Source organism: Centropristis striata, chromosome 10 (assembly GCF_030273125.1).
Source record: "Centropristis striata isolate RG_2023a ecotype Rhode Island chromosome 10, C.striata_1.0, whole genome shotgun sequence".
Lineage (NCBI taxonomy): Eukaryota > Metazoa > Chordata > Actinopteri > Perciformes > Serranidae > Centropristis > Centropristis striata.
Window position 1 is genome coordinate 12,635,087 of NC_081526.1, and position 26,730 is coordinate 12,661,816.

The 26,730-nt window shown below is 38.5% G+C and overlaps 1 protein-coding gene across 1 annotated transcript; it reads left to right on the forward strand.

Moving 5' to 3' along the window:
* cckbrb (cholecystokinin B receptor b) lies at positions 1-26,247 on the forward strand. Its single transcript, XM_059343134.1, has 5 exons — positions 1-241; positions 12,571-12,822; positions 19,682-19,943; positions 22,119-22,246; positions 25,706-26,247. Exons 1-5 carry the CDS (start codon positions 82-84, stop codon positions 26,245-26,247), a joined length of 1,344 nt encoding a protein of 447 aa, XP_059199117.1. The 5' UTR covers positions 1-81.
* Positions 26,248-26,730: the final 483 nt, after the last annotated feature.

The window sequence follows — 26,730 nt, forward strand, 5'->3', positions numbered from 1 at the left end:
CACTTTAAAGGCGAAAATTGACAAAAGATCTTAATCGAACTTTTTTGTTGTTGTAACCTTACAGACATTGAATCAAGAGAGATGGATTTTTATACGCGAAATGAAACATTTGCGTCCCCGGAGTGCGTCGCAGCGGAGACGGATGCGCAGCAGAACGGAGCCAGTAACGGCAGTTTGGAGACATCAAACCTCACCTGCGGCAACGTTTCCACACTCATACCTCAGGGTGTGAGGCACAAAGGTGAACACACACACATTATTCAACTCTAACCTCATTTTGCATTGAATGTTTTTCTGCTGGACCTGACTTAACTACTTGCCTCCAGCTGGTTTTTACAAGTAAACAACTGTGCTTCAATAAAATTAATTGTAGGATAAACTGATAAGATTCTGATTCCCATAAAATAACTTCAGAAAAATAAGAGTGCATAACTTTTGGATCATAATTCAACTATAAAAGCAATAGTTAACTAAACATCATGAATCACAGCAAGACAACAGTATTTCTCAAAGTAAAGCTGGGTTGTTAGGTTCTATTTGCTTTACTTTAAGGGAAAATTGATGTAAATAAGATTCAGTTACTAGACTCTTTATTGATCCCCAGAGTGGACGTTCAGGTGTATGCAGTGAAACAGGACTCAGAGAGCAGAGAGAGTGAGAGAGAGAGCAGAGTGTGTCACAGGCGGGAATTAAATCCTGTCCACACAGGGGATTTATTTATGAAAAAGTCAGATGGCTTCCGATCTGGACTGTGTATCTACGTCTGCCTTTGAGGTGAATGTGTGATTTGGGACTATGTTCATTAAACTGAGTTTGCTTGTAAATAGAAGGAACATTGATGTGCGTCAGCAGTCTTGCAATTTCCTCTTACTCCCGTCTCCACTTGTTATTTTATCAATCAACACCTGCTATTTTCATCCCTTAACAGTTGTTTCCCAGCGCTTCCGTGAAATGAGATGTGTGACTGTGTGTGAGTTGCATGTGTGTAGGAGACACTGCAGAGATTGAGCGCCTTCATTATGATGCTGAATGCTGACAGCTTAAACATCATTAATGAGAGATGTAAGTTTCCTAACTGAATGATTTCCTCCATTTTTACGTTTAGCTACTTCTACACATGCCAGTAGTAAGTAATATCCAGTAGTATGACCACTACACTGAGCTTAACAAGTCCACTCAAAATGACAAACTCACTTGGACACCTGTGAAAATCAACACTGCTGTGGCTCATGTCTGGTGAGAAGTGCAGCAGCACAGTTAAGTTGGGAGCTTAATCCATTTTTATGCAGCTCTATTATGTTTTTTTTGCCCACGCACTATGTCACTCACAAATAATCACCTCTCTTCAGTTTGGCTTTTAACTGCCTTATTTCTCTCGATTTAGCATTCCTGTCGTCTCTTCTAACGAGACCACACACTCATCTTCTTCAGAGAAAAAATGAGTCTGTCTGACCCTGTACAGCTGCTGTCACTCACCAACATTACTCACTCCGTCATTTCAGAGTTTGATTACTTCTCCAACACGTTCAGTTCTCTCTTCCCATCTCTGTCCATCAATCTGACGCTTTGTGTTTAGATTGAGTTATGATGCTGTCAGATTCCCTATCGGTCACACGCATTTTAGTTTTTTGCAGAGCCAGGGTTGTCAAAACATGTGCCATGGACCACTTATAGTCAGCCATCTGCAGGTGTTTCACAAATGAATTACCATTTTTCTAATCAGTGAAATCAGCTGGGGGTCACGTTCAGAGTGTTTCTGATCTGATGACGTTCTCAGCAGGACAGTATTATTTGTCTGTGCCTTTCAAAACCATTACAAATATGAATCAGTTCTGTGATGTCACAGAGCTGTGGATGAAGTTTGTTTTACTCTGACTCACCAGATGTAGACTAGACTAGGGTACTGTGGGTATGAGCCTGCCATTCGTCTCGTCTCTCCATCCTCCTCCGTGGCAATTTCACGCACCCACTGTTGCTGCATCCTGGGCAAGGCGGTGTGTTCCCCCCCCCCCCCCCCCCCCCCCCCCCATAGCATTATGATAATGTGTACAATGTGTAAAATAATGTCAATTGGAAAATGGGAAATGAATAGCACTATCCTGTGCTTGACGTAATCAAGTCATTGGCACAAGAACAGCTTGAATAGAATTATTTCTTAGTTAAGGTATAGGGAACTTTATTGTCATGAATGATTGTGGTCATGCTGTCAGCAGAAAACAGGAATCTACAGCTTTTTCCCCTTATAAGGTCGCATCTATCCCTACTTCCTTCCAACGCAGGCTGTTGTCACTTTTTGTACATATATTCAAAAGTAATGCATCATAATTGGTATATGACCCACGTAACTGTTTGCTGTTAGTCGGCGACCCCTTGTGGCTATAGTTATTATGACAGAAGTCAGGTGATGTAGTATAAAGAGTGACAAAGTCTGCTTATGGAGGAGGTCATGGTGGATGGACATGTCTGTCTCCTCTGTGAATTAAACCTCATAAACCTAACCAAGTAGTTAATTTTCATAACGTTTTAAGATCAAGATTCCCTTATTAGTCCCACAATTGGGAAATTCAAACTCTGCATTTAATCCATCCTTTTTTAGACACCAGTGAACATACCATGCTAAGGAGCAGTGCGCAGCACATTTCTGCACCCCCAGGGAGCTGTGTAAGGGGATTTGCTCAAGGGCGACAGTCCTTGACCTGTCAGTCAAACCGACGACCCTCCGATTACAAGCCTGATTCCTAACCTCTAGCCACCGACTGCCCAACACAATGCACAACATTAACCCTGTGTTTAAAACTATTTCAAACCATTTTATAACGTTACAAAGAAAGTCCACATGCTTAAAATAGTGATTCTACGACCATTGCACAACCTTAAATAGAATGACCTCATTTTATAAGATATATAAGCCATTAGCTGTGTTTCCACTAAAGTCGAAGAAAATTTTAAGCAAAATTTTGAAATGTTGCATTAAAGAAAATGCGAATTATGGACGTTTCCATCAATTGGTTTAGAGCAAATAAACAAAGCTGCATAAATGTACTTTCGTCAGATGATGGCAGAGTAATGTATTGCTGTATGCTAATCCATCAACAGCTTCTTCTGATTGGTCATGTGAGTTAAATGTTCGCTACGTCAGAACTTATTCAGAAAAGGCATTTCCTGTTTAGCACATTATTTTTGAAGTTTTTATTTTGGTGTTTCCATCAAGCTTTTTTCTTCAAAATGTATTATCTTGAATGTGATTATAGAGCATACATTTTTGTAAGATATCATACGAACTGTTTCATGAGAATACATTGCCTGACTTTCTCAAGGCCTGATTAGTGATACCAATGCAAAGTGCCCAAAAACCTCCATTCTGTCTAATAGCCAGCAGGGTGTTACACCACCAGTTGCAAAAATAAGTCTATTTGTATGCAAGTCAATAGGGAAATGGCCCTTTTTCTGACTGGTTTTATTACCTCAATAAACATTCTCATAATAATTTCATGGCCTCAATCGTTAGTTTCAAGTCTTTTGGAGATAAGTACTTGCTGAAATGCTGACATTTTCTTGGGGGGCATGCCTTAAATATGCATTTGAACTCTTTAGGAGATAAGTACTTGCTGAAATGCTGACATTTTCTAGGGGGGCATGCCTTAAATATGCATTTGAACTCTTGGTCTGTCTGTCAAATTTAAAACAGAACATTCTAAAGGAGAACTCCAATTTCTATACATAAATATGAATATACTAGTCGCTGTGGCTCAGGAGAAGCTTTTTGACTTTGGAGTAAACAACTAAATCCTAAATATATTTTATCAGGCTTAGGCTCTGATTGTAGTTTATTAAAGGAAAGCTGGTAATAAAACAGGAGATGTAGAGTTTGAGAGACATTTACCAGACAGGGAGGGTCAAATATTCTTTTTTATTCTGTCTGGAGCAAGTTCCCTCTTTTAAATGGAGGTGCAGCACTAAATCACAAGAGAACCTTTGTAATGGTGCAAAATGCACCCTATGGGTTATTGATTATCTCTGTAAAACCTTTCATTGTTTAAACAAGTCACCCGCTTTGTGAGATTTTCACTATTCGATACCGGTATCCACTCTTGACACAGACGCCTAACGGAGGCGAACACAACTCACAGCTGGAAGGGGGGGAAACATATCGCTCAACCACAAAAACACCTTTCAAGATGATTTCCCATTGGATGCATCTCAGGTGTTATTTTTGTTGTGGAACAAAAAACCTGCAGGCTCTCGAAGTGCTTCACAGCGCATGGTGTGATACGCCTGCTATAGACCTAATATTAGTTATAGTGGCTTTAAAGGATGCCGTTACACCTTGTTTACTGCACAAGACACAGGTGAACGCCTCTATTTATAGACTCGATAAAAATGTTTATGAGTTGTCAAGGATACTGGCTGATTGCAGTGCAATTCATCATACAACAGTAGGTGATTACTTTGGAGGTGATGATGACGGTAGCAGGAGTGGCTGCCAGGAACAAACTACCACTTTCAGTCCCTGAACACAAAGCAGTTTATTCCTCACAAAAGGAAATTTAGACAAAAAAATGAAACCCTCCGCTGCTTTTCATTTCCCTCTTCACTCCCACCATTTCACTCAGCGCTCCCTCTCTCCCGTTTGTGCGCATTTCACTATCTCTATCGCTCACACCCTCTCATATCACTGCCTCTCGAGAGCTGAGGTGTTTAATACATGCCTGAACTGTGTGCCAAGTAACCAACATGTTGTTTTGTCGTCCGAGTGCCTTGACCGGAGGCTATGCGACTCGTGTGTCGTCAGTCAACAAGCAGCGGTTTTATTTAGTCTCCTCCATCAACTGTTCAGTGGTGCAGTTGGCTTAGTGACGAGGCTTAGATGACATTTACTATGCTGGATTAGCTACTAGCTGTGACATTTACAGATACCTCAGTCTTACAGAAGCGAAGCCGCCTTTTCCCTGATAGGTGCAGCGACACGAGAGCCAACTGGGATAGAAAGTGACACATGCTGCATATGTATTAGACATAGAGGGGAGGGGATAATTCACAGTCAATATAATATCTGACATACTGAATGGGAAAAAAAAAGATGAAACCTTAAATATTCATGGATGACTATGAACCCCATTATTAATTCATCCAGTTTTCACTGCATATCTAATAATAGCCTATGCCACTGCGGTTAAGTTTGCACTTGAATTATTTTACTGTTATTGTTGGCAGAGAATCTGTTCACCAGCCTCTCACATCCAACACTTAAAAATAATAGCAGTGATGTGTTCCAATAATCAAGATTACACAAGAGATTGAAAAGTGTTAATGGACTTTGCACAAGCTAAGCTGTGTAAAATGTGTACATGCAGGTACACACAGGTACTGTGCTGTGAATATGTGATGCAACTAAAATCGATACACATTACTGAGATGTGCAAGGAACATACTCTGATAAATAATAACTGGAAGATAAACTGAAGCAGTATTCTCTGACATGTTGTGATTATTTCAGAAAAACTTCTGAATGCTGCAATGTTTTCCCCCCAATGGTCTGTAAACAGAGAGCACACTGTGCAGAGCCAATGGACACACACACACACACACACACACACATATCCTTGTACTTCTATCTTTGTGAGGGCCCTCATTGGAATACTGAATTCTCTAGCCCCTTACCCTAACCCTTAACCTAACCTTCACCACAGCAACTAAATGCCCAACCCTAACCCTAACATAAACCTAATTGTAACCTTAACCCTAAAAAAAAGTCTTAACTCTCAAACAAGCCTTTAAAGAATTGAGGACCAGCTAAAATGTCCTCACTTCACAAAAATATCCTCACTCTGTTGGTTAAATACATGTTCCGTTCCTAGTACAAGAACACACACACACACACACACACACACACACACTCACTCATGAAACCAGCTCCCCACACCTCCAGTGCTACAGGCTTGCCTTCTGTCATTTGGCTCTTTAAAGTGAAAATAGTTCTCCAAATAATTGGACACTGTTTATTTCTGCAATGACTTTTCATGAAGTTGTAGTAGTCGGCTACATTAGCTTCAGTGTTAAATATATAGAGTATTTTACTGCAACAGAATAAGTTCATGGTATGCTTTAAGCTTACATCGAACCTCTATTTTCACTGTGTTGTGGTTGACAGGAGTGGTTGCTGCCAGAAACTGCTGTGTGTAATTCAGTAATGACACTGAAATGGTGGGGCAGAAAAAAATGAGCTCTTTGGTTTGGCCTTTTACCAGCAGGTCAGCTACTGATATCATGAACATAATCCCAGTTTAAATACTTTATTTGTAAATTTTTACACTAATACACAAATCCTCCAGACAAACAAATCAGATTTACCAACAGCTCCTAGATAGGAATAAAAGGACAGTCATTTCATAAATTGTCTAAGGAATAAGAAAGTGTCTCATGCCGTCAAAGTACTGTTTTGTGTCTCAAGTGTTAAATGAATTCTGTGAGCATAGGAAGTAACAACTAGACTAAATTTGTTATTGATTATTTCCAATATATTTCTGTCAGGAAAACGGCAGGAGGAGATGCATTGTACTTGGCTTGGTCCAACGGTCGATTGAACTGACGATGGTTTATATGGCAATGCCTATCCAGCTGTCAATGTTTTGACCATTTTTCTCGCCAGAAAAACACTGAATTTTAAAGTGTACATGTCCCCCTTTTTGACCAAGGGAGTTCGAGGGCCGGTTCCGAGTCAGTGCCTTATCTTGAACTGGTTCTTCGTGTTTTGACAGCCAAAGAACCAGCTCTCTGCCAGGTAAACTGGTTCCAGAGCGGCACCAACTCTTTGCTGGTCTCCGCTTACATCAGGGGCTTGGGGCGGGATTATTGTGACCAACATGACCAATTTAAATGTATATCATTCATTTTATTGTTTTTTTAACTGCAATGTGATCGATAACAGGTAGTCTGTGCTAGGTAGCTAGGTAGACCTAGTGGGCTTGAGTTGGCTTACAACAAACATTAACATCCCCCCAGAGTTGGTGCAACTGAATTGCATTAGGACTTAGAGTGGTCTTTCAGGCTCAGAGTAATACTCCTATAATATCCCTACAGGGACTGAGACTGCTAGGAGTTCCTGACTTTACAGTGATCTTAATAAGTATATTTAAATAATTCTACAGCAGCCTTTGATATTAATCTTTCATAAGTTACACACCAACTGAATATATCATACTGGATCATATAGCAACATATGTCCTTTTGTAGATACCCAACAGTGAGTGTTGTATTTTCTTCAATAGTATTAGTTCAATCTTAAAAATCTGTCGGTGTGTGCAGCATGTACAGATGCCCTCCAGATAACAGGAAATGTCTGTCAAAGGTGGTGAAATGTGAAAAGCTTAACACTGTACATGTAATTCATTTAACCCCCCATACATCAAGAGCAGCACAGATGTAAAGACTAACGCAGATAGGAGATTCCATCAGAGCCATGATGAAACCAGTAAACCTGATTGAAATATGCATTGCTGTATTAACCAGTTAGTCATTTAATTTCAATGGCTGTCAGTCCTCCATATGAAAAAAAGCGATTTTAATTCCCTGTTAAGCCCTTTAGAAACCACTGGGTGTCATTGCAGAGATTACATCCATATTTTATACATTCTACTATTGTGTGCAGTACATTCATCAGAGATGTAACTGCTCCCTGATGCATCTAGAAAAGATTCATGTGAGTGATGAGACAAAACAAATAAGTTGTAACCAAAACAATGAGCTGCCAAAACGCAACTTTTAAGTCGTCATTACCTAATATAATACAATTTATTTGATAATGTCCTTCCGCCGCAGGCTGAAGACCTATCTCTTCCAACAATACCTCGGTTAAGTCATGGTCACCTAACAGATACATATATTTAAAAAAAAAAAAAAAAAATTCTTATTCTTTTCTCTTCTTTTCTTCTTTAACATATAGCACTCCTTAGCAATGACAGTTAGCTCTTAAAGTTATGTACTTACTCGATTCCTATGGTCTATGTCTAGTACCATCAGGTTGAATGCACTTATTGTAAGTCGCTTTGGACAAAAGCGTCTGCTAAATGACATGTAATGTAATGTAATGTAATAATGATATTCTTATTATTTATATGAATCTGAAAAATAACTACATCTGTAATATATATATATATATATATATATATATGTGTGTGTGTGTTTGTATTTATATATATATATATATATATACATGCACACACACACACACACACACACACACACACACACACACACACACATATATATATATATGTAAGACTCTATGTACGTATATGTAAAGGAGTAAAAAAAAATCCCTCTGACTTTTAGTTTACTGTAAATTTAAAGTGGCACAAAATGGAAATATTCAGTTGAAGTACACTTACCTCAAAACTACATTATTTGAATTTGAATAAGCATACCTGGTTACATTCTACCATTGACAGATACAGTATTAGCTTGGCTTTTCTCTCCTAATGTGGATACGGTTGCTATAAATGCTCACACAACGCAGATTAGTTTGTCTCTATAAGAAACATTTGCAAGAACTTCAAGATTAAAAATGCCATCATGCTTTGTAACAATAAAAGCCTCTAGAGAAACTGCAGACCTGTCTCTGTATGTCATAGAGACTGTGCAGCTTTTTAGAAAAGAGAAAATTCTAGCTGTATGCCAAGAATGTTAATTTCAGGATGCAAACAATCTTGTTAAACAATCTAGGTTCATACATCAATAGGAATCCGACCAGGAAGGAAGGAGGGGAAACTACAGAATAAGAGCATGAGACTTTATATTTAGCAGAAATTAATCTTTGTGGCACATTGGCCAGTGAGTGCAGGTAGAGCATTGGTGAGGGTGATTAATATAATGCTTCAGCTCTTACACACAAGAGCAGGAAGAGCTGTGGAAATGTTGGCCTGAAGGAACTGGTAAATGTGTTCAGAGAGTTATCAGTGTTTCCCGCACAGCAAGCGAGAACACGGGAGAGCTAATTGGCTTTGATTAGGCAGCGGCCAGTATAACATATTTCATTCAGCGAGAGAAAGAGAGAGAGAGACAGACAGAGAGTAATAAAGGAGAGTGTTGGTTTCTCTCTTGCCAATCATCTGTGTGCACATTTTCATTATGCATGTGCACAAACAACCAACAAAATTAGACACTTTCAAGTTGCTGCAGTTTGCAAGCCTATTGTGGTTAAGAAAACCCTGATGTTTTTTAAGCCTAACAGTACCTACTATATTAAAGGTTACTGCTTTTTATTTGCATAGGAGTGTGTGAGACAGATGGTGAAGCCTCATGCCATTAGATGGAAAGACTGTAAGTGTGTTTCTGTGAAAGAGAGAGAGAGACACACACACACACACACACACACACTTGAAGCCATCGATAAGCCTGCGAGTTAAACAAAATCTTTCAGAGCGGCTGGATGAAGGCAAGAGCATTAAATCAATTAAGGGACATACCGTCATCCTATTTTCATATAGGAACAACACATCCGCCCCTATGGATTTGGTGAAGCCGAAGCCTGTTTTGGATGGTCCTCTTTCACCTTATTTAAGCACTAGTTCAGATTTTTTTTTACATCTTGATCTAAACTCAACATTGTTTTTTTACTTAACACACAGATACAAAAGAGGGCGATTACACCACCATTGATCCAAGCTAGTATAATTTACACATTTACATCCCAGGTGTGTTACTGTAAATCAATATGCATCCGGTACATGATTACGTTAGACAGATGTGACACAGGTCAGGGGAAATATGGGTATGATATTTTCTATTTTTGATAGATATTTGTAATGTTTACCAAGTGAGTCAGTGTTGTTATGATCCCTTAAAAAAGCTAGAAAACATGAATCAATTATGGTGTAATTGACCTCTGATTCTTCAAGAGATAGTTATGACTACATTTCTATAGTCAGTGTATTACCTACAGTAGATGGCGGTCAGCACGCCCCCAGTTTGAAGAAGCAGACAAGAGTACTGACACAGAAGCTAAGCAATGTACTGTTTGGGACGGCGGCAACAGCAAAACATATTTTAGCCAACAAAAAACAATCTAGATCAGTTTAAGTATATTGATATATTTTTACAGTTTTACCTTTCCATCAGGCTCCCTTTTCCAGCAGGAAACTGAAGCCATTATAGCGTTCTGTATTCTCTTCAAAGCCACCAGACTCCTTTCACAAAAACAGAAATTTTACCTTCACGACTACAAGAGTTGCTGATCTACCACTTCAAGTGGTTAGTAATCTAAATACAGTATATATGTATAGTATGCACTTAAACTAATATAATATATAAAATACATTTTGCCACAATCCCACATTCACTGCTCAGCTTCTATGTGGTACTCCTGCCTCTCTAAACTTGGGGCATACCGCCTAATGTCTCCTGCAGGTAATACACTAACTATATGAAGTAGCTCATACAACCCCACTTCAAAAAAGTGGGGTTGTATGAGCCCATGGTTGATCCCATTAAAAAGTACATCCTTCAGTTGACCAGTGGTCAACACACTACTATAAACTGAACAGCTGTTTTTGACAAAAAAAAAAAATCTCATCAGATATGAGTCATGTGGCTATTTGGCTGGCCTTGCTACTATGTTGCTGTTTTTTTTTTTTTAAAGCTTTATACTTTTAATTGAGAGCGGAAAGAGATGGAATGGACAAAGAAAAGAAGCAGACATAGCAAACTGCAGAATACTTCATAGATTGAAAAAGGGTAAAGGTCAAGGAGAGGCGCCTGAAAAATGACAATTTAGTTTAAAAATAGCCTCATAGGAACTGGAGTGCAGTCAGTGAAAAGAAAAGATGTAGATAGCAGTTTATTTTATTGGTGTTTTGCAGGGAACAGACCCTCTCTAGATGTGATGCAGATGTCAGTCTGTGCATTTTACCAATGCCTTAGAGGAACTGTTGGTTTGGTATTTTCAGAGGATTAAGGCTCGAGTGTGTTGGTTGCACATGCCTCCACAACTGTGCCAATGACGTTTGGGCTTATGCATGTGATTTGATGTGTGTCCTGTGGATGTGGCGCACATGGGTGCCTCTAATCCCTGGATACAGACGCAGTGGGTAGCCCGTTAAAACGTGTTGTGTCTAAGCAGGGGGTGAGAGGAAGATAACAGAGAAAACAGACAACATGGACTTTACAGGACATGATCCAGTGAACCTGCTAATGGCTGAGGGCACATGCTGGCTTCATGCTGCAACCCACAGTGTACTGTATTTGTAGTTTTTTGTAGAGAAAATGTTGGGTTCAACTTCCAAAGTGGAAAATGTTGGTACCCAAATTTGATGCACAACAGCTAATTAATAGTAATTTGCTATGGTGGGCTGCAGTAAAGCATGTGCATACAAAATGATAATTGAGTTTGCCTAATTATATTATTTATAGAATTTCAGAACTGGGATACTTTTATGACGGTTTGCCATGCCAGCAAAAACATTTTTTGCAGCTATGAAAAACAAGCTGACCCATTTTGTCCCAGCCTTGTGACAGCAGAGACAAGCATGTCAATTACCGGATGTGTGTGAATCTATTTATGAGTGTGTCTTATTTTCTAATGTCATAATGTGGCAATACCTGTGTCCTTGTCCACCCCACTTCTCAACCAGATGGTGCAAGTTCGATATATACTGTTTTACTGTATTTATTATTGAGGCGTAAACAGGCCGTTGTTCTTATTCACTGTTCTTACTTATAGGACAAAAATACTGTGCTATAATTAATAACCCCTGTAATCATGAGTCAGGAGGCGCAGCTTTTTACAAACTATATTGACATTAGCTGTTAGGTGGCAACCTAGTGGCTTTGGTAATCAAGACATGCAGGTGACGTGGTATAAAGAGAGACAAAGCCCATGTAGGCAGAAGGTTGGGTTGGGTTGGTGGATAGGGGTAAAAAAAAAAAGAAAGAAAAAGGCCTATGACACAGGAAACTGCCGTTTTTGTCCTATTTTACCCCAAAAGTAAATTATGTTATTTAAAGTTATGCACATCAGTTAGCTTCCATACGTCACTTAGTCATCTACAGTAGTACTTTTTTCTAAAGTTTACCAAGTAGTTTTGGTGCCTAAACCAAAAAATAATAATAACCAAAATCATTATCAAGAAAACCATGGAAAATGGCTAGATATCAGTCCAAACAAATGTACCTTTAGTTGTACCAGGCATTACAATGAACAAGAAACTGAAGAAAACAAGGGTGGTCTAATTATTTTTTCCATGACTGTGACCAACCAGTTATATTTCACATCATTAACCATGTGTTTAAAACTGTCACACAATGTTGTTACAACAATTTAACAATGTTAAATACAACTTTCAAATTTAGAAACATATCAGATGAACTATAAGTTTTTACTATAAAAAAAGATGTATGAGGATACACTGAAACAAGTGACTAGAGTCTGTTTCCACCATACGAGAGAGCAGTCAGTTTGTACCAGGAATTTTTTAAAGGCAGCGAGATCTTATTGATCACCATGTAAAACAGAGCTGCTAGTTCAACAGGTGAAGCTCATCTCTGATATCTCTCTGCTGTTTTCCTCTGAACCAGATGACTACCACATGCTGCGGATCCTGCTCTACTCGCTCATCTTCTTCCTGAGCGTGTTCGGTAACCTGCTCATCATCGTGGTGCTGACGGTCAATAAGCGCATGCGCACCGTGACCAACACCTTCCTGCTGTCGCTCGCCGTCAGCGACCTGATGATGGCCGTCTTCTGCATGCCCTTCACCCTCATCCCCAGCATCCTCAAGGACTTCATCTTTGGAGCCGCCATGTGCAAGATAGTGTCCTACCTCATGGGTGAGAGAAGGGGGGGTAATGAGGCAAATATACTGACCTTCTATCAATATATTTGCCATCACTCTCTACATTTAATATCACTTCTATGGTCATAAATCAACTACTGCCTATATAAACCAAAATTCACTCTATAATGAGGATACATAGACACAACTTTTTTTGTTCCATTAATGTCGTTTTTGAGGACATTTCACACATAAAAAATTGGAAAATCAGCAGTGAACTCAGTTGTTGTACCTCAACTCACCAAATGTTTAAAAGATTTAAGGTTTCTGCACACTTTAAAATATAAATTCACGAAAATGTCCGGTGTTCACTGTTTTTCATAGGACCAGTACACGTGCACGTAAATTGACCGGCGCTTTGCACACAATTTTGCGAGACGTAATTACCAAGAGGCTGCCTAGTGGGCGGGTCAGCGCCGCGCACACACACAGAAAGAGACAGAGAGCAGAGCAGACAGAGGGCAGATCGAACAGCGGAGCAGCATTGCACGGGAAATGCCGAAGCGTAAGTGCAGCTTCACAGATGGACTGCAAAAATTTTTTCCGACGTACCGGTCGGGTGGGAGGCGGAGTGCACCGTGTGCAATGCTGGCACATATGTCTCAGTGTCTAATAAAGGTGCTGGAGATCTCAAAGCTCAAAGACAACTAAAGATGAAAAGTATAGATCCTTTTTGTTTGTTAAGTTAGTATCTTTGTGAGACTCTTCTATTATTTATCTTATTGCAGTTATTAAGAGATATATTGTTGAAGCTAGATTGTCTAACAGAAGAGTTCATATTTAGAACACTATTTCATATTATTTATTCATTTATTTGAAAAGAGTCTACGAGAGCTATTATTTTTAGTTTTTACAGATTTCATTTTATTTTATTACAGAAGTTAATTTTGCACCATTGAAGCATAATAAAGCATGTTCATCAACCTCCGAGAAGCCTGTCTGAATTTGTGTCTCGAGGCCGTGCCGATTGTCCTCTTTTTTGGAAATCAAAATATGGTCACCCTATCTTACAACTTTATTTATCAATCTCTTCCAAACATATCACAATGAAAAAGTTACCACAATTAACAGAGGATTGTGTCTGAAAACAAAATCATTCCAACGCTATGGGTGGCCATGTATATTGATTGTCATTGTTATTTTTTTAATTGAAGGATTGAAGTGAACAAAGTCACATTTAAAAAGTAAATAAAAGCACTAATAGCTCTGTTTTTTAAATTATTGTAAGCTTTGTAAGTCTTGATGTAGGATAATTGTCATCTACTGATATTCTTACATTCATTGATTTATTACCACATTTATAACCATCACAGGGGCATTCTAGTAGCCTGGGTATACCCAGACTGCCTTGCGCGCTCGATTTGATTTCGAACTGCAAAAGGGTCTGGAAACCAGAGGGCTTTCTTAGCCCTGTTTTAGGGATCCAATCACAGAACGGGGAGGGACGGCAAGACGATGACGCGTACTACCCGGCAGACGGAAGCTTGTAGTTTTCTTACGGATCCAACATGGCTGCAGCAGACGCGAAACTCTCTTTAGCTGTAGATGGTGTTTTAAATAGTTTAGAGCTAAAGTTGAAAGGCGAAAGGTCTCTCGGTGGCTCCGCTGTCCCCCGGCTCGTATCGAGATCAACGGCATTTAAGTAGCGGGGCTAATAGCGGTATCGTTACGGTATTAGCGGGGCTATTAGCTATTAGCCCCGCTATTGTAACGCCGGTGATCTCGCTACGAGCCGGGTGACAGCGGAGCCGCCGAGAGAGCAGCTTGTTTATTGCCCATAAAATCAGTGGATGTGTGTGGCTGAATGACATGAGGGGGGAATAAAGCGTGAAAATAAATAATCTTGCAGAAAGCGAGAACTGGAGAAGCAAAGCAGCAAGCAACACTCTCACAGACACACACACAATAACCATCCATTTCTGTTGCTCTACATACGTCATCTGGTATAACTGATCTGATTGGCTAAGAGCTACCTACGATGCTTTTGATAGACATTCTAAGCGTCCAATAAACGGCTCCGGAGGATCGTAAACCACACCTCCTCTACGGAGAAATGAACGGTTGGTTCCCAGACTACATCTCATTTGAGATTAGTCTGGTGTTAGCCAGGCTAGCATTCTAGTGCATTAAAACAATTTACATATTTTATTTTTTCTGAAAAGCAGCCTTGAAGGAAAATTCTTATGTGTTGTGATATCCAACCATTTTACTGGTGTTATTGGCATAAAACATTTCTGAGGATGGTACATTTTTCATTATTGGTTGACTCTTCAGAACATATTTTGAACAGAATAAATACAACAGGGCACGTGTAGTAAGGGCTGGTATCAAAACCTTCTTTAGATAGCATCTAGATGGTGAAATTAATAAATACAAAATCTTCTGTACTATGTAAGGGCTAATCTTTTTCCTGTAACCTTTGCTTGAAGTTGCTGTAAAATGCCATCTTTATCTGATCCAGCTGAACTGGCAGCTCAGGCTTACTTAAATGCTTTGGGGTGAACATCTGCACACAGGAGATCACTCGTTTTATGATGGAACTTAGAAGGACGTCTGCCGAATTGGAATTTCAGTCCAATTACATTTCAAGATATGGAAAGCCGTATTTTCAGGGGAAATTGTAAGTGTAAATGCCAAGATACAAAAAGACCTGCTTAAATGTGACTATGTTCGCATCAGTCCATTGAAAGTAGAATAAAATGGGATAGAAATATCTTTGATGTTATATAACAGCCTCTTCTACATCAGTTGTACTGCACTTGTAAGTCAAATGAGATCAAATATTTTCGATTTAATGAAGCTTTAATGTATCAACATAGTAAAGGATAGCAAAACACAGAATGATGGAAACCCTTACATTTATTAAAGAAACCCTGGAGACATTTTCGTATAATTAAGACTTCCATATCTATTACTCCTCATCTTGTAAGATGATAATCCTCCATTAGCCTACTTCTTGGATTTTCATAAATATTCACACCCATATGTCACATCATTGCAGTCAGACAAGATGCCAGACAGCTAACTGGTACACAGAATGTGTTGTGGCGAGCTATGAGGCAACATTCACATCATTAATTAAAAATGATTTTTTTTTTGGCCTGTTGACTGGATACAACAGGTTTGAAGATGCTGGCTGGTGGTCTGGGAAACAATTAAAGACTTTTCCCCCCCTTTTTTCCCCCTGGCATTTCTTGCCACTTCAACAAGCTGAAAACAACCAGTTAATACATTTTTAATTCAGCTTGATTGGTAGCACTGTGTAAATTAGCAAATTACCATTTTCTCAAATAATTTCCATTCGTCTTTTGGGTAAAAAAAGCTCGTACAACAGGAGAAACTGTAATCATCACAGACAATTTTCCACAGCTGGCACAGACAAAACTTTCTGGTGTACATCACACATCTTCACAGTTTTTGATTAATCAATAAGGCACTTCCAAGTGAAATTACTTAAATAAGCAGTACATTTTCCCTTTTTGTTACTTTCGTCAATTTAAAAAAATCCAATTATAGCCTGCCTGCAAATCTGACAAAACTGAATCACTTCCAGCATTTTCCTTTTCTTCTTGTGGTTTAAATTGAACATTATTATATTAAACATACATTCCAGACTGTTTATTGGGATAATTCCATGTTGCCTTGAGGAGTGGTTGACTGGCATCCGATAGAAATGAAAAAAGGGGGATACACAGCGGCCGTTGAGACTTTGCAACCCATTAATTTACTGCCAAAATAAAACTCCATCCAGATGCAGATCCTCTATTGATCTCTCTTACTTGGGAACCTAAATTACAACAATCGTGGAAACAAGCAGCACTCAGGAAGTAAACAGGTTCTCTGACCTCCTGTCCACCACTTTGATAAAAGTATAGATTACCATTGAACGGTATCACTGACCATTTTCATTATCTCCCCCATTTGTGTGAGGTTCATTGGCGAGTTTAAGTGAGCAAAGACTAATTGTTCTAGTTCACATCAAGGGAAATATCCATGACTCAAGTTAATGAGTTCTCTTCTTTTCCCATCTTCACCACCTACACCGTAGTCCGTCAACAAAACATGCCTGCTTTTCCTACTGGTACTGTACCAGTTTGTTTGCCAACCAATCTGATATATAATATATATATATGGAAAGACTACTAGTATATTTTACTGAATTTAAAGTAAAATTACTTGGGTAAAATGTGCACACAAATAAAAGCACAAGTATCTCATTTTGAAATGTAGGCCCGCTTTGAGCAAACATTTTTACATTATTACATTTTTAAAACACAAGTGAATTGATGAGAAATTAAATATCATGATGGTTTTATATAATAGGCCTATTAGATTAAATTAAGAACATATTAAGGCTACAAAATTAAATGCATTAGCAGCTCATCACATCACGGATGCACAAAATGGCAGCAAATTCCTTAATTGACACTTTGCAGTACATAGCATGTACATAATTTAGAAAAAAATGAGCATGAACACCATTGGTGGGTGCAATATTAAACTCTATAATTGTAAATTCTTATAGAATCATAGGAGAATAAAACATCACCAAGCAGACAACATGTAGCTACAGTTGAAAAACCACATAATAGTCGACAGCAAAAGACATTTTTGCACACGTGCACAGTAAAGTTGCCTAGCAACAGTAACTATATCTCCAGATGAGTATTCTCATCTGGAGAAAACATTACAATGACAGAGCGTCTGCTGTTGTACCTGTCTGACAGCTTTGTGTGAGCCTTGAGCACATGCAGCTAAGACCTCCTCAATCTGCTTTATGTCGAACTCCTCTGCTCGTTCACTCTCCTGCATACTATAACCCATACTGATCCCCAAATTGCTCCCGATGATGCATTCATCAGTGGCAGGTGGCACCATGTAGTGAAGTCTCGGCAACCATTGTATGAATAGGTGAATGAGTGGTGTCTGTAGTGTAAGCAACCATTTACCATTTATTTCTATGGTCCTCACATATCTCAGTGAAGCAGTGATGTGCGGTGTGGTTCATGGCTGGTGAGGCACTGACTTCATCACAATCACATTTACAACATATGAACCCTACAGAGTAACTTATTCACCATTTGATTGGCAGCAGTTAACGGGCTATGTTTAAAATCTCATATCAGCTTTCTTTAAACATACAAACTGTTGCACACAAAAAAGCACATTAATTAAAAAAAAAGTTATTATGGTCTAACCTTTACTTATAGATGACGTCCATGTGCCGCTTCTTCTGAACAAAAGCATCGATAACTTGTTTGTTGAAGTTTTTTTTAATAAACAGATGGCTGCACTTGACTTGCTAACTGTAGATTGTAGCTTGCTGTCACTTATTGTGCAGCCGAGGATTCGCAAGAAGAATCACTGGGATCACGAGTGCCCTCTAACATGAGGCAGGACTGAGAACTGCGTGCCTCACTTGGTACCATTTTGAATAAAAAATTATCTAAAACTGGTGGAGTTAGATAAAAAAAATAACTTTATAGTGCAGATCACTGGATATGTATAATATATAAATTTTAATTCTTTTTTTCATTTTACATTTTTTTCTTTAATGATGACAGGTGAGGCATGGCCTTTCCTGCCTCCCCTGACCCGCACATCACTGCAGTGAAGATAAAAAAGTACCACACTCACTTAGGAAGATCCAACCTTATTTTCCAAGGGACACTAATGATAACATATGACTTAATTATTTTTTTATATCTATATCAACATTCTTTTGTTCCTTTCACACACTGTTTATCAAGTCTTTTGCATGTGCTTTTGGGTATTACTCTGTAACAGATGTGTCTTCAAATTAGGCAGAGTAAAATCCTTGAGATAAAAACTATTGAAGTAAAAGTAGAATTTTTGTGTACTACTAAACTATGAACTCACTGTTGCTCCTTCCTAACTATGGCTAGTAGAGTAAAGAGTAAAATGGACCAGAATTTAGTGGATAAAGTTGCTTTGAAAGAACCTCATAATTGTTCTTACAGTACTTCAATAAATGCACTTTATTTCAGACTTTTGCACCTCACAGATTGAAAAAAACAAAAACGTATTTACCTGGAAATAGAGATAATGGATTATTTTCCCCCTCATAAATCAAATTCTACACTTATCTATTGAGGGGAATAAAAACAGATATTAAAAAGAGGAGAATATGCAGTGGTTGAAGTTAAGGACAGAGAGAATGACAACAAAATGATAATGATTATGCAAAGGTCAGAGACAAACAGAATGTACAGGAACATTGTGCTGACCATAAAGGAAAAGCCACCTGATAATTAAACAGAAAAGGCGAACTAAATAAAACACATGGCCTGCGAATGAAGGAGAGACATCATCTCTGTGAATTGATGTAAAGTGGACAGACCCGGGGCTGATTGTTCTTTGCTTTAGTGAGATGTGCTGTGCTGCCCTCATTGGAGCAGACACAACACAGTGCGCCCATGGGTCCTGTCTCACACACACACACACACACACACACACACACACACACACACACAGTCTGTATTCTCATTGAGAACATGGATGAGAGAGGTAAAGAGTAATTTCCCGTCTTGCCCTGTCAGAAGGGAGATGGCAGATAAAATCAGTGGCCGAGGCCAACAGGATTTCTTCTACCAGGACTGAGATAACCATCCCCACCTTCCGCCTTTTGCTATATTAATTTGCAAGTACGTCTCCACAGGCCGCCACATTTTGTTCTCAGTTATTATGGCAGATATTACGTGCACATCAACAAATATGTTTTTGTCACCTTTTTATTATGTCTGCAAGTTCTATCAGTAATAACTTTCTAATCATCAAATAACAAGATTGCTTGTATGCTTACTTTTCTTTTAAATACTTTTTTCTGGCTACAGGAATATCAGTGAGCATCTCCACATTTAGCCTGGTTGCAATAGCAATCGAGCGCTACAGCGCCATATGTAACCCACTGAAGTCCCGGGTGTGGCAGACTCGCTCCCATGCCTACCGGGTGATCGCTGCTACATGGGTGCTAGCCTTCGTCATCATGACCCCCTATCCAATCATCAGTCACTTGGAGTCCTTTCAGCGTCCCGACAACACCACTGCTCACCAGTGTCGCCACAAGTGGCCCCTTGCAGCAGCGGAGCAGGCCTGGTGAGTGTAATCCTCATCTATCACTTTAATACAACTTTGTGCAAAATGAAGGTGTTTATCTGCAACTATGTGAAAAACAAAAAACATTAACTAGCATAAACTACACGTCATACAAGGCCAAAAAAGGCTACGGATTGACAATCACATTTTATTGAAATGACTCTTTGCTAAATATCCCACCTTGTTTACTCTTGGACTGACAAATATTTTTGATATATTTTATTATTTTAATCCAAACCCTGTTCTTTTTTCCGACCCTTAACCAAGTGTGCTTGTTGTCTAAATTTAAACTTAAACTAAACTAAAATAGCAGCAGCAATTGTGTCACCACTTCACAGCATTCGATTGAACGTACATATGTAAGGATATCAAAATAACTTTTATGTATGACTTTTTGTAAGATCTCTTTCTTAAGGATATGTTATATGAACAAAGCATTTTTTTTATTAATAGTTCCCAAATATTAGAGATAAATAGACAGAAAAGACTACAACATGCATTTAAGTGCTACCTTCACAATACAGTTTGTCTGCAAAGTATTGCGGGGAAAAAAAGACATTAAATTCAAGGGGAAAGCTCCTAATCCCAATGCAAGCTTCAGACACTGCACACTTGAAAATTCATGTGAGGGACAAATGTACAGGAACAACAAGGTTCTTGCACAGCAGTGTTAGTCAACATAAAGCTTCATTTTAAAATCACACTCATCTTGTATCAACAACCAAATTCAAGGTAATTTTAACCTCATAAAAATCAAACTACATGAATGTCATCCATCCAGCTTTTTTCGGTAGAGACAAAATGCTGAACAGTCATCACTGTATTGTGTATCCAGAATGGTCCTACAACCATGCACTGCTCAGCACATCTCATTGACAGATTAAAAAGCACAATCGATACAAGAACAAATAGAGATTAGTGAGAGCCTCCAAACCACACAAGTACACGTACATGCACAGTTTCTTCAGTGTCCATACACGACTATTCCATTTCTTTCGCTCCCTGTTTCCTTTTATAGTGCCATACCAAAGTTTCTACTTTTAATAAGAAACAGATTTGTTTTAAATAGAGAAGATAATGGCATACAAAAACTAGCTGTTTTTCCTTTTCTGTAAGCATCCGGAGTAACTAAGCACAGAACAGCACATAAAATGCAACTTAAAACTTGCTCTGAGATCATCCATCCTGCTTGCCATCTGGACAATGTGCTGTTTTGTATTGAATAAACTTAAGATGACCTGTGTCTGAGATATGTGTGTGCTTACAACAAGGCACGCTTCGCTGAAACAGCTCATTTACTACCATCTTTGGAAGCCTCTCACTTTCTGCCTATTGGGTGTTTTTAGTTGCAACGTTAGGGCAGATGAACAGACGGCTGTGTCAGTGTGTTAGGGGTTTAGATTTAGGATGTAACAGGCTTTGGGGTTATTTCAGTTAACTCTGTGTAGATCTTGGTATATTTGTGCACAGTTGAAAACTATGTGTTTGCATATGTGTGTATTTAACAGCTTTGTTCCTAATTATTTGTCTTTGTCTGTGTGTCGCCTTGTTTATGGTTAAATAAATGTGTGCATTGGTGCCAGGCCCCAGTTTGTGTCTCTAATGTGAAATGAGAAAAACACAGAGTCATTTTCAACATTTACAGCTCTTCTTAAGGTATTTTTAAATAGTTTTTGGGGGGGCATTTTTTGCCTTTATTAGAATGCATTCATGGAGGAAAGACAACAAAGGTGTAGGTTGTGCTTCATGGTCGGCGGCCTGCAAATTCCATTTAGTTCTGTATTTTACAGTGTGACTGATGTAGGCAGAGTTGCTGCTTTCAGCCTGTTTTTAAGTACAAATTGCACTAGCTGAGCAAGGACATATGTCATTTCTGGCTGCCATTTTTATTATGAATTATTAAGGGATTTTCACTTGGGATATGGGTAAAAAAAGTGATTTTTATCATGCAACAGAAGGGGTATTTTTCATCAAGACAGACTTTAAGGGTACTGGAAATATCCTTAGAACAACAGTAAATTTTGCTGAATGATATTCTGCCAGTTTTTATTTTACTGGAAAACAAGCAAACAGACCAACAATGCTTAGCCATGTGTATCAGTACAATCTGGGGCTACATGAATGCCTGAATGCATGAACAGTATGATCTTACCTTCTATCATATTTCTCTTTTAGGTATATTCTACTGCTGCTTGTGCTGTTTGCAATCCCTGGGCTGGTGATGATTGTGGCCTATGGACTGATCTCCAGGGAACTTTATAGAGGCATCCAGTTTGAGATGGGCCACAAAAAATACTCTACTGGTGAGATGACATGTACACTACATGTGGGAACATACAGAGAATAGTAGAGGGTAAAGCTTTACTTAATGTCCCAGAGGGCAATTTGGCTCAAAAAACAGTAATCAATGAACAGTAAAGTACACACAAAATAATAAATGCTAGATTCAGATGTATATGTCCTGAGCTTTCTGCACAAGGATAAACGACAGACACATTCAAATATACACAACTTTATTAATATGCAACAGATTAAAGTACATGTAAGAAACAGTGGTGGATAAAGTGTTTAGATCTCTTACTTAAGTAGAAGTACTTATACCACACTGTGAAAATACTCCACTACTAGTAAAAGTCCTGCATTCAAAAGTACTCAGTGTGCAGTACTCAATTGCATAACACTCAGATTGTTATATTTGTTCTAAATATATTATTGCAATATTATTATTGGTGCATTTATATAAGCAGCATTTCAATTTAGTAAAGATAGGACTCATTTCAACTACTTGATATACTGTTATGAGGTTTAATAAAAAAATAAAAAAAGTAAAATCACTTTGCATATATAATGTTTTTTTTAATGTTAAATCTTGATCTGAAAAGTAACTAAAGCTAGCAGCTAAATGTAGTGTAGTGAGGAGTACAATATTCGCCTTAAAATGTAGTGGAGTAGAAGAATAAAGTTACATAAAATGGAAATACTCAAGTAAAGTACAAGTACCTAAGAAGAAAAAAAATTTAAATGTAAAGTATAAAAATAAATAAAAAATCAGTGTCATGTAAAACCATTGCATTTTATATCTAGGTCTTTCCAATGTACATAAAAAAAGTTTTAACATGCAGTTTTTAATGAATTTAATATCCTCATTGAACCACAATCTTCTCTTTAGAACACCATTGCACTAAATATTGATTGAAATGGTTAGTAATGGAGTTATTAATGAAATACAAATAATGTTTATTGGATTTTTTTAGTGTCTGACACTTTTGGATATTAAACATGCCTCGGGTTATTGCTGTTCCTGAAAAAACAACCATAACAGGAGGGTTAAATAAAGATGTGTTAACATTTAAACTCCTGAGTTTCTCGATAACACTGAAAGATTGGATAAAATCATGGTTGGCATCTTTTCACTAAAACCTTTTGTAATGAAATAGGAGTGAAATCTTTCACAAAAGCAGCCTTTCCTAATAAACTTGTTAATCCTGTTCCTATCATTGGTGATTATCTCACTAAGACAAGCATAAAACAAGGCGCTGCCACAGAACTCTGATTAACTAATGCTGCTTGATAGACTAATACTGCCTGTCTGATTAAACAGTATTTCATCTTTGACTTTAATGATGTTTTGATTGCGATGTCATTTAATTGTTGTGTCAAACTGTGACTCTTGATAAATGTCACCACACTATCAGGCGCCTACCGACCAGAATCTAATGTTAGCATTTACATTTTTTTTCTCAATTTATGTGAATGATGAGGAATTTCATTTTAATCACCATGATTTCATTAGCGCTACAATCATTGTAATGTGTGCAGGTTAAGTGGGATATAACCTTTTGTGTGCATGTGTGAGTGGCTCTGGGCTGATAGCAGCATGGAGTATTTGCCGGAGCTCCATTAGAGGATAGAATTGGCTGGCAGCTGCGGGCCTGGACATCACCATCTGTTTGGTCTCAGACAGATGAAGTACACGGGGTAGAAAAACGGCAATAAAAGGATAAAGAATTTCTAAAATAACCTCTTGGAAAATGTGTTTGATTTAATAATTTAATAATACAGGGGAGGTTGACGACCTTGCCAGTTACTTTTTATATTTGCTTGCTTAGGGCTCCTATTATTGTAGTCAGAGTACTTTGTCCTTCGTATTTTATGAATAAATTGCAATATCCCCTGATGGATGAGTACTGCGGCTAAGCAAGAATAGCTAGCTACTCTTTTTTCCATTAAGGTGAGCTGCTGCTCTGTAAAGAGCTACGATTAACTCAAGAGAAACCTTACAAATGGGGTGCATGTACTATTATAGATGATCTTGCTTATTTGTTCAGTATTTTTTTCACCTAACTGGCTGTTGGGCAGAACATAATTTTTTTTTTCTTTTTTATTCTATTGGCAGAAATAATCACCAAATATATGAATACTACAGGAAAAGGAAGGATAAACAACTGTACATTTGCAATAGCTGTGACCGTCTGCATACTTACATCTACACAAACACCTCCATGACAAATTTCAGCCTTCTAGGATGGAAACTGTGGCTGCCAAGACTGCCAAGAGTTTTTAAATTACAAATGTTCATTGTGTGAATTCTCTGAAATAACGAGGTGATTGCTGCGCACATGAAACACAACAGCACAGAGGACTTGAGAGTGCATGCACTAAGAAATGTGTTTATAAGAACAGACATTTTGTCCAGTTTTTGGTGTTGATCCTGATGATGCAAGTATCGTTACTCAAAATTATTAGTGATGTCCAGATGAAGCCCCATGAAGCCTTGAAGCATCCAATTTCTTGAGGCTCCATGTGAACACAAACCCCCCTGCTGGTCAAAACCTTTATTGTCAACTATTTGTGACTTGTCTGTCTTGCAACAGTGTCAGCATGGGAATAATCACTACCAAGAACAATTTAGTTTGATTCTGTGTGGTTCATTCATTCATTCATTCATTTAATCTGCTTTTGATTAATGTGTGGGTAGTGGTCTATTAATGTAAAAAACAACAACAACGTGTCAGTATGATTTCAGTCAATGTTAGTATACTTCCAAAAAGAGCATGATATGTTTATGTAAAAACTGTTGCAGTGTTTTCCAAAGATTCAACAGTGATTGTGCTTATGAATACTGGGGTGATGAAGACTTTATCCATTTTTATTAAGAAACAATATTTTTGCCATCACTCGTCCTTAAAGAAACAAGCCTCGATACACACTTCATGAAAGACTTCTCGGATTTCTCGACACGCTCCGAATCCTTGGCACAGTCCATCCCATCACTAGTAATTATACTGTATATATGAGTGTGGGAAGGAGGGCTGGGTGCTATGGCCAAAATCTTTTTATTATTATACAATATAAGTAATTGCATATCTCGATAATGATATATATCACAATGTTTTCTGGTAAATCAATGAATCATTTATATGATTTATATATGCCATGGTTCGCTCTAGCTTCACTTAAACTTGCAAGGATCAAAAATTAAAGTGCTGTCTAAATGACATAAATGTTATCGTAAAGCAGTTCGCCTGCTCATTTTTCAACATATAGAAATATTAAAAAGAACTGACATTATAATATTGTTTTGATGATATTGCTCAGCCCAAATAAGGAGTATATCTGGCTCTTAACAATGTCTGCAAAGTACAGTAAAAGCATACAGTCTCACACAATGGAAACATTACTCACATAACAGAGGATCAAGTTTCAAAGACGATACAATTAATTCACAGGAGATTTCTTTTTTACTCTGTTCTCTCATTCAGATGTGAAGAATGGCCTGACCTCCACTGTGTCCAGTGGCAGTGATGATGGAGACGGTTGCTACGTTAATGTGGTCCAACGGCCGCACTCTCTGGAGATGTCCACCATGGCTGCGTCCAGCCGGGCGGTCAAGACCGAACGACCACGCAGCAACACATCTGAGGCCAAGCTGGAGGCCAAGAAGCGAGTCATCCGCATGCTGGTGGTCATCGTCGTGCTCTTCTTTCTCTGCTGGATGCCGCTGTACTGTGTCAACACCTGGCGGGCTTTCGATAACCTCTCTGCCAAACACGCGCTCACAGGCGCGCCCATCGCTTTCATCCATTTGTTGTGCTACACCTCTGCCTGCGTAAACCCCATCATTTACTGCTTCATGAACACACGTTTCCGCAAAGCGCTGCTGGCCACGTTCTCGTGCTGCGCCGCTCCTTGCCAACGCCGCCGACGTCGCGGGCTGCGGGACAACGAGGAGGATGTTTTGGCAACGGGAACGTCCATGTCCAAGTTTAGTTACACTACAGTCAGCACCATGGGGACCTGCTGAGGAAGACGGATGCAGAAGGAAGAGACCCCATATCCCTTGTCTAAAGGATGATTCTGTACTCATAGGGACAGTAATGAGAGGAGGTCATATAGTGTAGCAGTATAGAAGCTTCACCCACAACTGTGAGTGAAGTTATGTAGTCTTACGGTGTAAATACCACCATAGCTATATTGAAAAAAAGCACCAAAAAAACAGAGTGTACAGTTATCGGTAACGCTTTATATTAAGGTCCTTGTAATAACCATTAATTAACAAGTAATAAGGCCCTTGTAAGTCCTTACAAGATGCTTATTACCTTAATGGGTGTTTATAAGCTTATATAAGTGTTAATAATGGCATTACAAACACCCATGACCCACCCATTATGTCTTTGCCATGCCTTTATTAATCTTTTGTTTGCTTATTGATATTAAAATATACTTTATTGCTCATCTATTATAAGTTAACTATAAGTTAACTATGCTTTTTGCAACTACCGGATCT